We start from the raw sequence: 14,773 nt of genomic DNA, 5'->3' as shown, positions 1-14,773 counted from the left end.
CTAGCAACAGTGGAAAGTGGGGAGATGAGGAAATTGAAATGTTAAGGAGTGCAGTGAAGAGATTTGGAGATGATTTAAAGAAAATCAGCGGACAAGTCAAGACTAAATCTGTGTAGGGATCATTTCCAATAATTTACTTACTTTACAATAATATTGTTTCAGATAAGGTTTGTGTTTTCCTTAGGCTCATATTCAATATAAAAACCTTGTTTGTTGTGAGATTGTGAAAACCCAATGTTAAACCACAATACAGTAAAATGCATTTCTTTATAAAATTTTCAATGTTATCATTATCAGTTTCTTTTGTTAATACAATTTTTTTATTATTATTTGCAATACAATGTGATAGCAGATACATATGCATGGGTGTTGTTTTGTTCAGCAACATCATTACTCGCAGTAAAAGCTTATATGGGGCTGTGTTACGAACTAGCTATGAGCAAAAAAATATAACCTGTAGGTAGTCTTAATCTGGCATCTATTTCTTTTTATCATCTTTTTAATCAATCAATATTGTAGAATAATTTAAACCAACCTATTAAATAAATTAAGTTGTAGAACATGTTAATTCTATTATTAGAGCACAAATAAAATCTGCATTGAAGAAAAGGATCCATGAACAAGAAAACTCCCCACAGAGTGCACAGAAAACAAAGAGTAAAACATCGCAACAAATGACATCCTCTGGTGAACCGCAAAACAAGAAAAGAAAAACAGAAGGTAAATAAAATCACCTTATTTCCAAGTGCAATATGTATACATTTTTACGCATATCTAGATTAACAATGATATTCCTGCAAATGTAAATTGTGTATTTATTAAAATAAATCACAGAAAGAGTGCCTGGGTCATGTACAAATAGACATAGCAATACCTAACAGAATAATTACATGCTAATTAGTCATGATAGAGCACATATACATGTATTTATACCATGCCATAGAAAAAATATACAGCCAATCAAAATACAGGAAAGCTGTTGTATTTGACGGTATTAACAACCCGACAACACAACACTTTGTCATGGTGAAAGCACATTTTAATACCATTACTTCTGTTGTCTACATGAGTGCAATACGATTGAAGACTATGGAAAGAGCATAAAATTAGTAAAATGACATTAATTGATTTTTTAATCCCAACTGGTCTGGTGTATGGCATTAGCAGAGTTATCAAGCACACAAGCGGATCCATTGTCAACATTCTCGTCGCCCATTCCAAGCACAACTGTACCTGTGGCAGATTTGCTTCCCGGGGGATCACCACTGAAGAGTAATGGAACTGACAATGATGTGGATATTGTTGGAATATTTGGTAACAGTGATCAGGATGCTGTTTTCCCTGGGATGCCTGGAGGTATGAACTTTTATATTGGCCTTGAAAACATGTGAAGGCATCACCCAAGAAAGTACCAACTTAATATTACTGTGCTGTAATTATTTCGGATGCCTCAAATTTCAGATGCTTAAAAATTGTCCACAGTTTTGTTTTCGGACACTTTTTTTGTCCAAAATTAAAATTGTCCGAATTTTTTTGCAAGAAATGTATATTGGGTAATCAAAAGCAGAATTAGCTTTGAGAGTATAAATAAATTAATGTCATTGAACAATAACTGTATTCCACTACCTCTTGGAAATGTCAAGTTTCAGGAGGAAAATATTAATTTTGGATTTACATGTATTTCAATAATTTTCTCTGACAATATTATTTACTGGTTTAACTTTCAGCATTGGGACCACTTGAAACCCAGATTGCAGATGAAATCCTGTCCACAATGTGAAAATTATCAACTCTGCCATTAGTGTTTTTCTTGACTGTGGAGACATTTTCAACCAAAAGTGTCATTCATTTTTGTTTTGGAGCTTCAATACTAACCTGCAGCCACAAGTTACACATTGTACAGTCAGTGACAGATTCAGAAGTGATGGCAGCTGGAGGAGTGCGGGCCTTGAAGAAAGAACATATGACTTTTCATGCTCAAAACAGTGGCCTCGAATAAAAAAGTCATCCCTACAGGAATGAAAGATGTGAAAGTGGCCCTGGTCCCAACAGTCTTACTGTAAATACATTTATCTCCATTTAGCATAACCGATTGAGAAGATGATTTTTGGCAAACACACAATCTGATTGACTAAACTGGCACTTACCTTGATACATTATGTAGAAGGCTTTCAGAGCATGAAGTTTTTCCTGCATTTTGGCTAGAAAGTACGCTTTTAAACAAGACCATCAATAAATCAGTTTTATCAATACTCTTAATAGCCACTGGGTTACTGGGTATGTTGAAAATTATTAATTTTTTTAGACTGCTGGCTGTCAGTTTCTGTTGCTTTCAGCAGTTTACTCGGGACTTTGCGCTCACAGTCTGTGCATTGTTCTTGGGACAGAAACTAAGGAGGCACAGTTTTGATTCTTTATGTTTTGGAGGGCTTGGAAGTATACTAAATTTTGTCTTGCATCTTCCTGACACTTGGCTACTTAAAAACAGTAATACTGACATTTTACAGACAAATTTATCACTGAGGAATAAAAAGCCCAGGGATGATATTGATATTACATCAGTTTTGTCAACAGCTTATCCCATACCCTATGCGACAAAAGATGCAGATTTTTTCAATGTGTTCTTTTGAGAAAAATGTTAGTTTAAAACTCAGAGTTTGGGGTAAGTTTCTGTAGGTGCCATTTTCCCAAACTGTTCACTGTATCTGTCTGAGTATTTTTAGGGTGAAATACACTCTAGGCATGTAGAGTGAAATTAACAAATGATGTGAATCAGGTAATTTTGGTGTACTATCAGACTTTCATGTGACTGGTGTGACTCGTAGCTAGCCTTTCTGAAAGGTCTCACTGTGCTGTGCTATGCTCTTCATGCAAAATGAGTTGAACTTTGCAGCAAAGCTTCCAGGCCCAGTTCAGTGAGCTTCTTGTTCAATAATATGAAGGACAGCTTATGGAGCTATACAAGATCAAAATGCCAATAGCAGCTGCTGGGTTGTTGACACATTTTCTCTTTAATTATGACATTTACACAAACAGGTAAACACAAACGATATTATTGCCCGACGTTTCGGCGACATCATGACGCCATTATCAAGGGTAAATTGAGAATAAATAATTAAATGCGAGGTTCAAAGAGATAAACATTTGCATAATGGTGGTGGCTATACAAATACTTTAGCACGGATTGAATCCGTTTGCACGTTCAGACTCGGTGTTAATTGCTTGATGTAAAGCATCTCGTTGACAAGACAGTCAAATTTGTTCTTGCATTTCTTTAGTACTTTGAAACAACTGAGGAGGTCCTCAAATTTGACTGTCTTGTCAACGAGATGCTTTACATCAAGCAATTAACACCGAGTCTGAACGTGCAAACGGATTCAATCCGTGCTAAAGTATTTGTATAGCCACCACTATTATGCAAATGTTTATCTCTTTGAACCTCGCATTTAATTATTTATTCTCAATTTACCCTTGATAATGGCGTCATGATGTCGCCGAAACGTTGGGCAATAATATCGTTTGTGTTTACCTGTTTGTGTATAACCAAATCACTGTTAATACGAATTATGACATTTGCACGAAATATTCTATGCTATCGATTTTTTTTTCAAATTCATATTTTTTTCCAGTCAACAGCGACCATCAGCCTTAGTCAAATCTTATCTAAGTGTGTCAGTTGTTGAATGAATAATAAAACTTGATTCTTTAAGAGGCATATGCAAGCATTGTACAGTTAAAAAAGCATTATTCAATTGCACATTGACAGACAAATAGAAAAATTTCGAGGTTCTACCCACAATGTTTTTTTAATTAATTTTTTTAGTTTTCAAAATGTAGAAAGTCAGTAGAGAAAGTTATTTATCAAAAAAACTACAGCCACCAAACAGATTTAAATCTTACTGGGGAGCCCACCAGTGCGGCAATTGCTCAAAACTTTGGAACAAAAAAATTTATCTTCCAAATTAGCACCTTGGCTCCCCATGAAATCAATGAGCGTTAGAACGCTTCTCATTTAATTAATCAATTTATTCATGCATAATCCATTACACTTCAATAGCATAACTCCATACTAATATAATAATAATAGAAGTGCTGGGTGATGGAACATTAAGTTCATTCTCAGTCCCTTTAATAGGTTGTTTGCTGTTTTGCTACATAATAATATGGGTGTCATCAGCGTACATCCATGGCTCACAATTTGACAGACAATTTGGAAGATCATTGAATGATATATAATAAAAAAAAGTACCCGTAGTCAGACCCTTAAATTGCCCGCTGGGGGATTCCACTTAATGGAGAGCAACCAAATAAAAAGTTAATTTTATTAAGAGATATTAATTATACTATAAATCTACTACACAATGTATACATGTATAATTTACATTGTTTTTTCTCTAGGATTTCCTGCCGTACAAATATAGCAATACAAAAATTAATGTAAAAATAATTTGTTATTAATCACCTAACTACATGTATACTAATTCACTTTTAAAAAATAATTCATATCAATTTGTTGTTCTTTTTTATATAGTTAAACACAGACACAGTGGCACCTTAGAATTTTTGTGACTGAACTGTTTTTTGTTTGTTGAAGTGTTTATTATTACAGACTAATATACCATTAATATATTTTTGTCAGAGAAACCAGCTATGCTCATGTTAAATTGCCAGGAACTAACAGAGATTTCACCAACTATCATCATGTTATGCCAGTTTGCCTAGTGTATGACATTAGAAGTTATTTCTCTCTACTGTGGTTTATTGAAAGGCTTGTCATAAAAGTCCCAAAAGTCATCATCATTATCATCGTCAGGAATGTCAATTGGAGGTTGTGTTGGTACAACTTCCTCCTCGGCTGCAGCTGGAGTGTGTTTCTTTTGTACTGTGGGTTTAGGATTGGGCTTCTTTACTTTTGCTTGTGGTGGAGGTTTCTCGACCTTTGGAGTTATTTCTTTTGGTTCCTGGGGTTTCCAGTTTGCTGAGAATTAAATAAAACAACATATAATTTACATGCAATACTGTAAATCTATTGATTTCGTCCAACAGATGCCTACTACTTGTCGGTCCAACGACAGGTATCCAATTTGAACACGTGATTATGCTCCAATTAAGTGTGCAGGGAACCAAGGTCAATAACGAGAATCTTGTTATTGGTATTGGAAAAATAATTTGTTTGTCTTGAGGGCCACAATAAAAACTGGCTATGTGACCAGTAGTACATGCAAATGTGTTATTTTGACCTGGGTAATTAAGGTACAATGTAATTCTAAACAGCCTTAGAGAATGAACAGTTAATTAATGTTCAGTTCATATGATTTATTAACCTATGTTGTCCAGACGTGTGTAGTTTCTTTCCTGGATTTCAGTGCATGTTGGCTTTGTTCTCTGTGATTCTAGTACTTTTTGATTTAAGCTTAGTTTGGCCTGTCACTTATGCTTTCCTTTATCAGGGTCACTCTTTTCGTACAGCAGTGGCGGATCCAGGGGGAGGGTCTGGGGGGTCCAGACCCCCCACCCCTGTCAGACCTACAACTTGTTCGACACTGATCCAAAGTGATAAAAATAAGTTGACAAGCCTGCACGACTCTTGCGCATGTGTATTGGTGATTTACAAAGTTTTGATCTAACGAGTATATCCATGACAGACTTACCACTTTTGTATATTAGGAGAAGTTCTTTATAAGTAATGGTTGTTAAATTAAATGTCGGTTTGTCATGAGTATATACAGCACTTTATTACATATATAGGGAGAATTTTAAGCAATAAACCTTGCAAATAGAATTCTATTTGCTATATTTCACATGTGAAAAAAGCGATACGTTCAATCAGCTACGTGTATAGCTTTCTTCACATGTGAAAAATATAACCAATCAGCATCTAGAGTAGTACGACTCAACCAATCACAGCGCGAGAATTCAAATGGTTTCCAACGAGGTTGAGAAAGCGAGTGGCAAGTTTGCTCTCGACGGCAGTTTATGTTTTGAAAACATGGCGACACGTTTGCTTCCTCTTCAAAAGTTTGCCTTTTAAGAACTTAATGGAAATGCAAGCCAACAGAAACACGCTAAGGAAAACCTAAAGAATACAGCAGAGATAAAAATCATTCTTCAAAGGCGAAGTGAAGACAGGCGAAGGCGAAGTGTCGATAAGTGAAAGCGAAGACAAGACTTTCATCTGAACATACAACACATCCGCGGACTTTCTAAAAATATTCAGGCACTTTTGGGATTGTCTTAGGGTTAGGGTTAGGGTTATTTACCCTAAGGTAAATTGCATTTTTAATCTGGATTTATGTCATAATTATTGTTTAATTAACCGACTCCTTGTGTTGTCACAATTTGTTCACAATTCGCCAGTTGATTCGCCAGTAGTTTATTCGCTTGTGGTGAAGTTTCCTCGATGCGATACAAAGTTTTTAACGTAAATGTAACGCAGTGTGTTTATTTAAATAAAGTTTTTGTCTAGGAGAGTTTGTTGCCAGGAATTTTTCTTTTTTACATGTATATTATTGAAATAGCGAATTCGCTTATAAAGTTATGTGCATTTGCAGCTTTGTTTTCTTGCGCCGTTTAATAACTGCAGCTGTTGTATGTCAAAGGTTATAAACTGGAAAAATTGGCGTAAAGTGTTCAATGGTTGAATTCTCGTTATATATATAATAAACAAATTACAGCATAGAAAGTGCTTTGTACAGATTTTTATTCACTCGTTGCAAAACTTTGGAAAAACTCACTCGTTCGCTACGCTCACTCGTTCGTTTTCCAAAGTTCTGCAACTCGTGAATATAAATCCGTACGGCGCACTTTCTATGAAGTAATCTATATGTATTTCAAGTTTTGTTTGGTGGGCCTGCTAACTGTTTTGAAAATTTAACTTTTGCGAGAGCTCTTTGGACTAGAACTCCTAGGTAACCTCTCTTAATAAATGTGATTGAAAGTGCTTGACTTTTTTCCTCAAATGCTGTTTTGGAGAAATTTGTTCTAGCACTGATTTGTAAATGAATTATATGAATCTTTCGCCTTTATAAACGCTGGTGACCAGGAAAGTAGATTCTATATCAGAATTTTTAGCTGTGAAGACTGTGAACTTGATAGTGGGATGATGGTTTATGGTTAATCAAAAAGCCATCAATATATCGTGTTTCCAAGCGCGAGGTTTGAATGCACCTCAGCTTAGAATTGTAACGTGCACCCCCGACTGGTGGGAAGAGGGAGAGTACATGTAGTTTACCGCAAAAACTTTTCAACAGTGTTTTCCGAATCAAAGTTTGGACCCCCCCCCCCCCCCCCCCACACACACACATATCAAAAATTCCTGGATCCGCCCGGGGCGGCATCATTTGCCTTCAGTTGTGGCGTCCCTTGGGAGCTTATTCAGGTTTTGGGATTGGTCATCTGATGCCTACAAAAGTTACTTAGAATATTCTTCAGCAGCCAGAACAGAGCTTCTGAATTATTGCAGCCACATTGACAAGGTGTCTTGGTGTGAGAGTGCAGAATTAGCTGTTATTAGCCAACAAAGCGTTTTGTTGTTGTTTTTGTTTCTCTTTTAATGCCCTTGAGCTAACACTAAGATTGTTAATAGGTTACCTGCCTGTTTTGGTAGAGTATCAAGGTATGTGTCCCATGTTTTTTTCATTCTTTCATGATGCACATTAGCGGCTGACCACTTCCCAAACTCGTCACTCTGAATACCAAAGAACTTGTCTCTTTGATGCGGTGGAGTAATTTCTTGTTCTGTGAAAACTTTACCTGTTGTACTATGCCACTGATTATTTCCAAGACCTGGGAAAACGTTAGATCTCAACGCCATGGAAAGATTGTTATAATTTGTTCGTTCATTAACAGTTAAGCTTATGCCTCCATCTTTACTCTCTAATCTTTGTTGTCTCTTCCCTGAGGCTGGCGTTTTTCTTAAACATGACTGTAAATTACTAGAGAAAAGCTGTGGTTTAACTTCTCTCCAACGTCCATGACCATCCTGAACAATACGTCGTCTGGAGTACGAGTTTACGTTTCCCTTCGGTAAATTCTCTTCCGATGTTAACAGATCTTTGCTTGCCAATTTAGGTGGAAATTGGGGTCTAATATATTCTTCAATGTCCAGCAAAGTTTCTGAAGCGACTATTTCTGCTAAAGCAGCTTTCTGTTTTGCTGAAAGTCCTTTGACTGCCATGATTACTTTTCATCTTCAGTTTCGTGCCATCACTCCGCCATATTTGTGTCGCATGGCAACTGGGATCTACCTTCCCAGGTAGCACCTCGGGCTTGCGACAGACCTGGAAGCAGTACACAAACGTGTGTGTTGTGTAATTCGGCAAAAACAAAATAATAATCTGCAGTCGAATCTAGCAAGGTAAGGAACCTCCCAGTTCTAGATAAAAGATTTTTTTAGTGTGTAGGATCATATGCGTAAAAATACTGTATACCTAAAAGCTGAAAACTGTGTAAATGATACACTGCGAGTGGTGTCTCTTTCGATCACACTCACAGGCCTGGCAAGTGAGGCAGACCATCTTCTGTGTGTGTGGTGTGTTTACTGACGGAACTTGAGACTTGTTTTTTAGGCGACTGGATTTGTTGACATTATAAAGTCATATTTTGCTAATTCGTGTTGTTTAAGACGTATTTCTCGCTAGAGAATGCCTTTAATATAATACACTGACTTCTAAGAATGGCAAAAAAAATCACCCTCGTGACTCAAATAAGCTTAACATTTTTTAAAACTTTATTAACCCATAAAGTTGAACAAATTCTCAACCAATGGACTCACCTCAAAATCAAGTCTCAAGTTCTTACAGTAAACCACACAAACAAAGGGTGGTGTGCCTGTGCTTCGATCTGCCTCTGATTTTGTACCCAGCATGCAGCAGATGTCTTTTACCATTTCCTTTGCTTCACCAGGAAAAAAAAACAAATGAAATAGGAGATATCTGCATGCGAGCTAGTGTCCTTTTGGTGCAACTTAGGAATTATGCTATTTAAATGGCATAATACCTTATTTCTTACTAAATTTTGCGAGTACTAATTTTCGCGAATAATAATAGGCACGAATAAAACATTGCGTGAAAATTTAAAAACGTGAAAATTAATACCATATTATATATATCAAGACAATAAAAGTTTAAATGTTTGGAAATGCAAATATCTTCTTTATCCGTGAAAATATCTTTCCTTCTTGTTTTGGACTAGCACCCTTCTGATTACTGTTTTCTTCAGCCTAAAATCAGCCAAAACCTCTTTGGTTTCCAGTAGTTTTTTTGGTGGAGGGGTCAGGTGAGACTGCACCTCCTGGCTTCCGAACCTTTTGCTCGTGCTTCCTGTACCTTTTACTCCCTCCCCCTCCCCTTGCCGTAGGAGTTGTCTCCTCTTTATCCACATCCATTGCAAAATATTACCAAATATTGCAAAATTTAGTAAGAATAAGGTACACAAAAGATTGAATTAAAAGAAGTTAAATGATTCAGTTTTTTGTTGCATAAAGCTATTTTACGGTGCACTTTAGCTTGGTAAGAAAAAAGTTAATGATGCTAAGTTTATTGTTAACATGAACCTGTTTTTATGATTGCATAGTAAGTTTGTTTGAGGATTCAATAGGGCACATACCGCATTTACTTGAATAAGCACTGTTTTGTGCCTCAAATGCAGCACTTATTCAAGGGTGGCACTTATTTGAGGGCAGTGCTTATTTAAAGTGTATATGACATGAAAAATATTTTCTGCTCATTTGAAAGGCCTTTCGAAATACAGAAGAATGGCGTTTTTCTTTTCGAAATATCTTTTTTCGTTTCAGAGATATTGACGTTTTTGTATTATGCAAATTAGATCAGTGATGACGTCACAAGATTTGACGCTAAAAATGGTAAAATACTGAATAAACAATATCTCTAAAACTATTAAAGCAGTGTTCTTGGAACTTGGCACCACAAATGTGCATCACAAAAGAAACAAAATGTTACTCTTAGGGCTGTTGCCATGACAACAGTTTTGCCGCTGGTGCTGTCTCAATAAAAACTGAAATTCCCAGTTTTTGTCTTAAACCAAGATCCATCTAGCGCAGCCAAACCAATGGTGGGAATTAAGGCAATATGGGAACTATGTCTGTTCTAAGCAGGACCCTTTGTCTCACTTTAGAGGTCAGATATGAGGATATTTGTCCTTTTGACAGAGAGAGACTGGAGCTGAAAGAGTTGCTATGGCAACAATACTAAGGGTTTCATTTTGTTCCTTTTGTGATGCACATTTGTGGTGCCAAGTTTCAAGAACACTTCTTCAATAGTTTTAGAGATATTGTTTATTCAGTATTTTACCATTTTTAGAGTCAAATCTCGTGACGTCATCACTGATCTAATTTGCATAATACAAAAACGTCAATATCTCTGAAACGAAAAAAGATATTTCAAAAAGAAAAACACCATTCTTCTGTATTTCGAAAGGCCTTTCAAATAAGCAGAAAATATTTTTCATGTCATATACACTTTAAAAATTGGACACCACAATGAAATATTTTCTTTTAATTAACAGTATATTTTCTATCTATACAAAAATTTTACAGTAACTAACAGAAGCATCTTTTGATTGTCACCATTGGCACTTTAACAAATGTCACTAAAATTGTAAACACCTTCACTACAGAATTACCTATTGCAATAAACCTTGATAGAGGACTTGATGGGCGAGTAGTGAAATATAATCATTTTAAACTGACAGAAGAACATCGCTTTTGATGAAAAGAAATTTCCAAGCTGTTTTAGAGTTACTTTGTAGTACTTTTTTTAGTTATACAGAATTCCTTGAATAAGCGCCATATCGGGAACATGGCACTTATTCGGGGGCAGCGCTTATTACCATTTTTGTCCTAAATGTCCTGGCGTTTATTCAAGTAAATATGATAGCAAAACCGAGCCACTATGTTGTTGACATGGCTAATTAAGTACTTGTATTTTGACAGCTGCCTTCAGGATGGCTCATCGTTTGACATCACACCACAGGGCTTTATTTTCACCAAAGTATCTCTCTGGAACATCAGCACACATTACTACAACATCATTTTTCAGAACCCCCTTTGAAGTGAAGGACAGTGATGACTTTCAAAAAAGAGTTCTTGCTGCAACAAAACCTGTCCTTGTGGACTTCCATGCTGAGTATGAATTCTTAAGTTTGATTTAAAAGCATTTTGCAGTTGTAGGTTTCAGACACGTTTCTCTGTTGTGTCTGTTTAGTTACCATGGCAACCTATTCAAATCTAGCACACGCGTGATAATAATTATTTTGTATGCTTTTTGCTGCTGCCAATCATCTTAGCGGACCTCTCGGGAAACCGAAGTTCACTTCAATCGGGTCAAAAGGTCAAGTCTTTAGGTTGTGATTGGTAGATTTCGATCCATTTTGTTTGTTTCTGTTTTTCATGGTTCGTTAGCTGTCGCCATAATTATGATTGACAACAGCAAAAAACGCAATCGTTTGTTGGATTTTGAATTTCTGAGTTCGCATTTCACTGAAAACCGCAATAAAAACTGGCGAAAACGTATAAATTTTGGCCAATCATTTTGTCTTTTCTTATAGCTGGTGTACTCCTTGTAAAGCACTTACTCCAAAGTTGGATGCCATTGTAGGCGAAAAGGATGGACTGCTTGAACTTGCTAAAGTTGATGTTGATCAAAATCCTGATCTGGCTATGCAATATGAAGTAAGTACTGGCAAATACTGAATGTAGACTATCAAGAACACTGTAGGTTACCAAGCAAGTACAAACTAGATTACTGCCATGATTCGATTTATTGCTTGGGCAATTATTTTGTTTGGGAGCTCTTGGTGATAGGGTGGGGGCTTATTAGGGAAAGGACACAATTCTTTCTTTGTTTTGACATGATAAACATCTGAATGAATAAAACTATAGATCGTTTGTTTGAAGGAGTTGGGCTCTCACATGAAAAGAACAGTTGAGACACTTAAATGACATTAAGTTCTTTTGTTGTGTGGAAATGAAATGAGCAGATTAGAAGGATGGTAAATTATGGATGATCTCAGTGTACTCAGATAGTGCTGGAATTGAAGCAGAACTGAAGCCTGCTTATTGGGATAGGACACCTATTAACAAAGACACATTCGGAGAGACACTAATTTAACCCTATTCAGACCGGGCTTTTTTTGGTCTTTTCAGACCCGGGGGGGGGGGGGCGGATTCCGCCCCCCTCCGTAACTTCCAGAATATTTAAGCAATCACAATGAAACTTACAGGATATATAGTATGTCCCAAAATCTATCTTTTACTATATGTCACGTGGGATGATGACGTCAAATCATGTGACAATGACATCATAATGTCAAAACAGCCGCCATCTTGGATCCGCCATCTTGGATTTCGAATTTTTTCAAAACGTCAGAAAACCGCCCAAAATTACTGGAAAATACTCAAAACCAATAAAACTGTGCTTAAAACCCGTAAACAGATGAAAATAATTGCTTTAAAGTTATTTTTCATTAATAGAAACAGGAAAATTACAAATTTGGGAAAACATGCCTGTCAAAATGCCATTGCCATGGTGACGTCAAGTTTCTGACACAACAACCTACCCTACCAAATTATTCCTAGATAAATTTTAGATAAAGTCTCAAAGTTTGGCAGCGTTTGGTTGAATATTAAAAAAGTTATAAGCGTTCAAAGTCGGCGCGGGCACTTTCCGCCCCCCCCCCCCCCCGGTCTGGATAGGGTTAAGAAACAGGGTGCTTATTGGAAATAGAGTATTATAAATTAAAACCAAATCATAACTAACAGTAACAAGTACAAACTTGTTTTACAAGTACAATCTAGATTACAAACACAAACTATACTAGCAAGTTCAAAGTAGAGTAGCAAGTACAAAAGCTTTAAACTGGACTAATAATTAAAACTACATGTAGATAACAGTTTTTTCAAGGCTATTCTAAATTTTCCAGGCAACTTACTGTAGATTTATTTGGATATTGGCCCTTTTCCACTCTGACGGGGCAAAAATTTACACCAAGTTAAAGCTGGCCTTTGGTAACATTTTATTGAAAGATTTTCATACAGTTTTACTTTTAAACATAATTGCCATTAGAAAAAAGAAAAAGAAAGAAACTTTTTTTACTTAGTTAGCTTCAAGTGTTGATGTAATTAATATAACATTTGAACCCTCCCTACATCACTTTTTCCCCGCAGGTTAGAGGGATTCCCACTGTTTTAGCAATAAAAAATGGAAAAGTTGTTGACAACTTTACTGGACTTATAGAAAAAGAGCAACTTCGACAATTTGTGGAAAACCTCCTTAAATAATGTACAATGACTCCAAACAAAATCACTGAGGAACATTGGTCAATGATATTGTGGAAAGGATTTACACAGTTATTACTGTATGTTTGATGTTTGGAAAATGATGAACTTTGTCACCGTCAATACTTAATCATCTAATGAGGCATGAAGGCAAGTGTTTTACCTGACCCATCATAAGAAGAAAACTACACAAAAGAGCAGTTCTACTTACAAACATGTAAATTGATGTGTGGTGTACGCACTACTGTCTCGTCTTAGAACCATTTGGTCAGTAGCACTTATTGTGTGCCACAAAAGACCAAAAAAAGATCGGTGTACGACAAATGCAGACCAGCAGACTGTTTTGTGTTTTTTTGTGTTACCATTACCACAATTGAGAGCTCGTAACGGTAAACTGGCTAACTGGATCGCTATTCAGGCTAACTGGAACGTTGTTCAGGCTAACTTGAGTGCATTTCAGGCTAACTGGAACGGTTATTCAGGCTAACCGAAGTGCCAGTCTTGCAGGTCTGCAGTCTGCATTTGTCGCACACCAAAAAAATGGTAATCTTTTTTTACGTCATGCCATTACAGCAAGGCGCCCAAAATTGTGACCACTTTTAATTTATTCACATTCTTTCGTGCAGATTTACCGTATTTACTCGAATAAGCGCCGCGGCGCTTATTTGATTTTTTGCGCCTCAAATGCAGCGCTTATTCGAGGGCGGCGCTTATTTAAAATTAAGCCGCCAGAAATAATCTAATCTTTTACAGTTATTGAAAATAGTGTCTTTTGGTTCTCAGTATTTGTCTCTTGCTGAAGGGAGAAGTGGCGCTTGGTGTCCTGGCAAAGTTTGCGGCCTTCACAACATTTACAGAACTATGTATGTTAGATATAAAAACTAATTGGCGAGCGGTAAAACAATCACTTTGAACTGCAAAACATCGCTTTTGCTGGAAAGAAACTTCCAAGTTTGTTTTAGAGTTGCTTTGTAGTGTTGTTTTAACAAATTCATCGAATAAGCGCCGCATCGGTACTGCGGTGCTTATTAACTTTTTGGACCCAACTGGGGCGCTTATTCGAGGGCGGCGCTTATTCGGGGGTGGCGCTTATTAACATTTTGGACCCAGCTGCGGAGCTTATTCGAGGGCGGCGCTTATTCGGGGGCGGCGCTTATTCGAGTAAATACGGTAATCCAATCAAAAGCTGTGGATAGCTTGCAGTTGACTTCTGATTGGATTAAATCTGCACAAAAGAATGTGAATAAATTAAAAGTGGTCACACTTTTGGGCGCCTTGCTGTAAATTGTAGGACTTATTATATAATGAATGATGAGGGAAAAAGTGTGAAACAGTTGATAATAAAGTTTGTTAAAGGAGAAGACAAAGTTTTTTCTTCTTTTTAGTTACATACGCTAACTAACCTAAAGGGAACCCAGACTGAAAAGGACGTGATGAATAAACAAAGTAAAGCATGATATTTTCGGTAATATTTTCCAG

General features: G+C 36.6%; 3 protein-coding genes across 5 annotated transcripts in view; 2 read left to right on the top strand and 1 right to left on the bottom strand.

Moving 5' to 3' along the window:
- The window catches only part of LOC144644938 (uncharacterized), a 95,667-nt gene that overhangs the window by 27,315 nt on the left and 53,579 nt on the right, over window positions 1-14,773 (top strand). Inside the window, exons 4-7 of one of the 3 annotated variants that reach the window (XR_013569216.1) lie at window positions 5-112; window positions 581-720; window positions 1,165-1,356; window positions 1,728-1,840. Coding sequence is in view for 2 of the 3 variants with exons in the window: in XM_078504515.1 (XP_078360641.1) it covers window positions 5-112; window positions 581-720; window positions 1,165-1,356; window positions 1,728-1,780 (493 nt within the window). In the remaining variant the exon portion in view is untranslated. Of the gene's footprint in view, window positions 1-4; window positions 113-580; window positions 721-1,164; window positions 1,357-1,727; window positions 2,253-14,773 lie in introns of those variants that run through there. The other 2 variants (XM_078504515.1, XM_078504516.1) reach the window with 2 other exon arrangements.
- On the bottom strand, window positions 4,050-8,224 carry LOC144644926 (uncharacterized). The gene is made up of 2 exons (XM_078504500.1): window positions 7,591-8,224; window positions 4,050-4,978 (listed from the first exon to the last, which is right to left on the bottom strand). Exons 1-2 carry the CDS (start codon window positions 8,174-8,176, stop codon window positions 4,749-4,751), a joined length of 816 nt encoding a protein of 271 aa, XP_078360626.1. The 5' UTR covers window positions 8,177-8,224; the 3' UTR covers window positions 4,050-4,748.
- On the top strand, window positions 8,215-14,661 carry LOC144644927 (thioredoxin, mitochondrial-like). Its single transcript, XM_078504501.1, has 4 exons — window positions 8,215-8,356; window positions 10,952-11,144; window positions 11,566-11,689; window positions 13,184-14,661. Exons 2-4 carry the CDS (start codon window positions 10,963-10,965, stop codon window positions 13,295-13,297), a joined length of 420 nt encoding a protein of 139 aa, XP_078360627.1. The 5' UTR covers window positions 8,215-8,356; window positions 10,952-10,962; the 3' UTR covers window positions 13,298-14,661.

Source organism: Oculina patagonica, chromosome 2 (assembly GCF_052425735.1).
Source record: "Oculina patagonica isolate OP01 chromosome 2, crgOcupat, whole genome shotgun sequence".
Taxonomy (NCBI): domain Eukaryota; kingdom Metazoa; phylum Cnidaria; class Anthozoa; order Scleractinia; family Oculinidae; genus Oculina; species Oculina patagonica.
The sequence above is the reverse complement of the archived record's forward strand: the minus strand, read 5'-3'. Positions and strand labels throughout refer to the sequence as shown.

What these genes read in the sequence shown, in the direction of transcription:
- LOC144644926 (XM_078504500.1), bottom strand. Translation starts at nt 8,176, where the DNA reads ATGGCAGTCAAAGGACTTTCAGCAAAACAGAAAGCTGCTTTAGCAGAA. An exon ending in TACTCTACCAAAACAGGCAG is followed by an intron (nt 4,979 to 7,590) that starts GTAACCTATTAA and finishes TTTAATTCTCAG; the next exon opens with CAAACTGGAAACCCCAGGAA.
- LOC144644927 (XM_078504501.1), top strand. Translation starts at nt 10,963, where the DNA reads ATGGCTCATCGTTTGACATCACACCACAGGGCTTTATTTTCACCAAAG. An exon ending in CTTGTGGACTTCCATGCTGA is followed by an intron (nt 11,145 to 11,565) that starts GTATGAATTCTT and finishes CTTTTCTTATAG; the next exon opens with CTGGTGTACTCCTTGTAAAG. An exon ending in ATCTGGCTATGCAATATGAA is followed by an intron (nt 11,690 to 13,183) that starts GTAAGTACTGGC and finishes TTTTCCCCGCAG; the next exon opens with GTTAGAGGGATTCCCACTGT.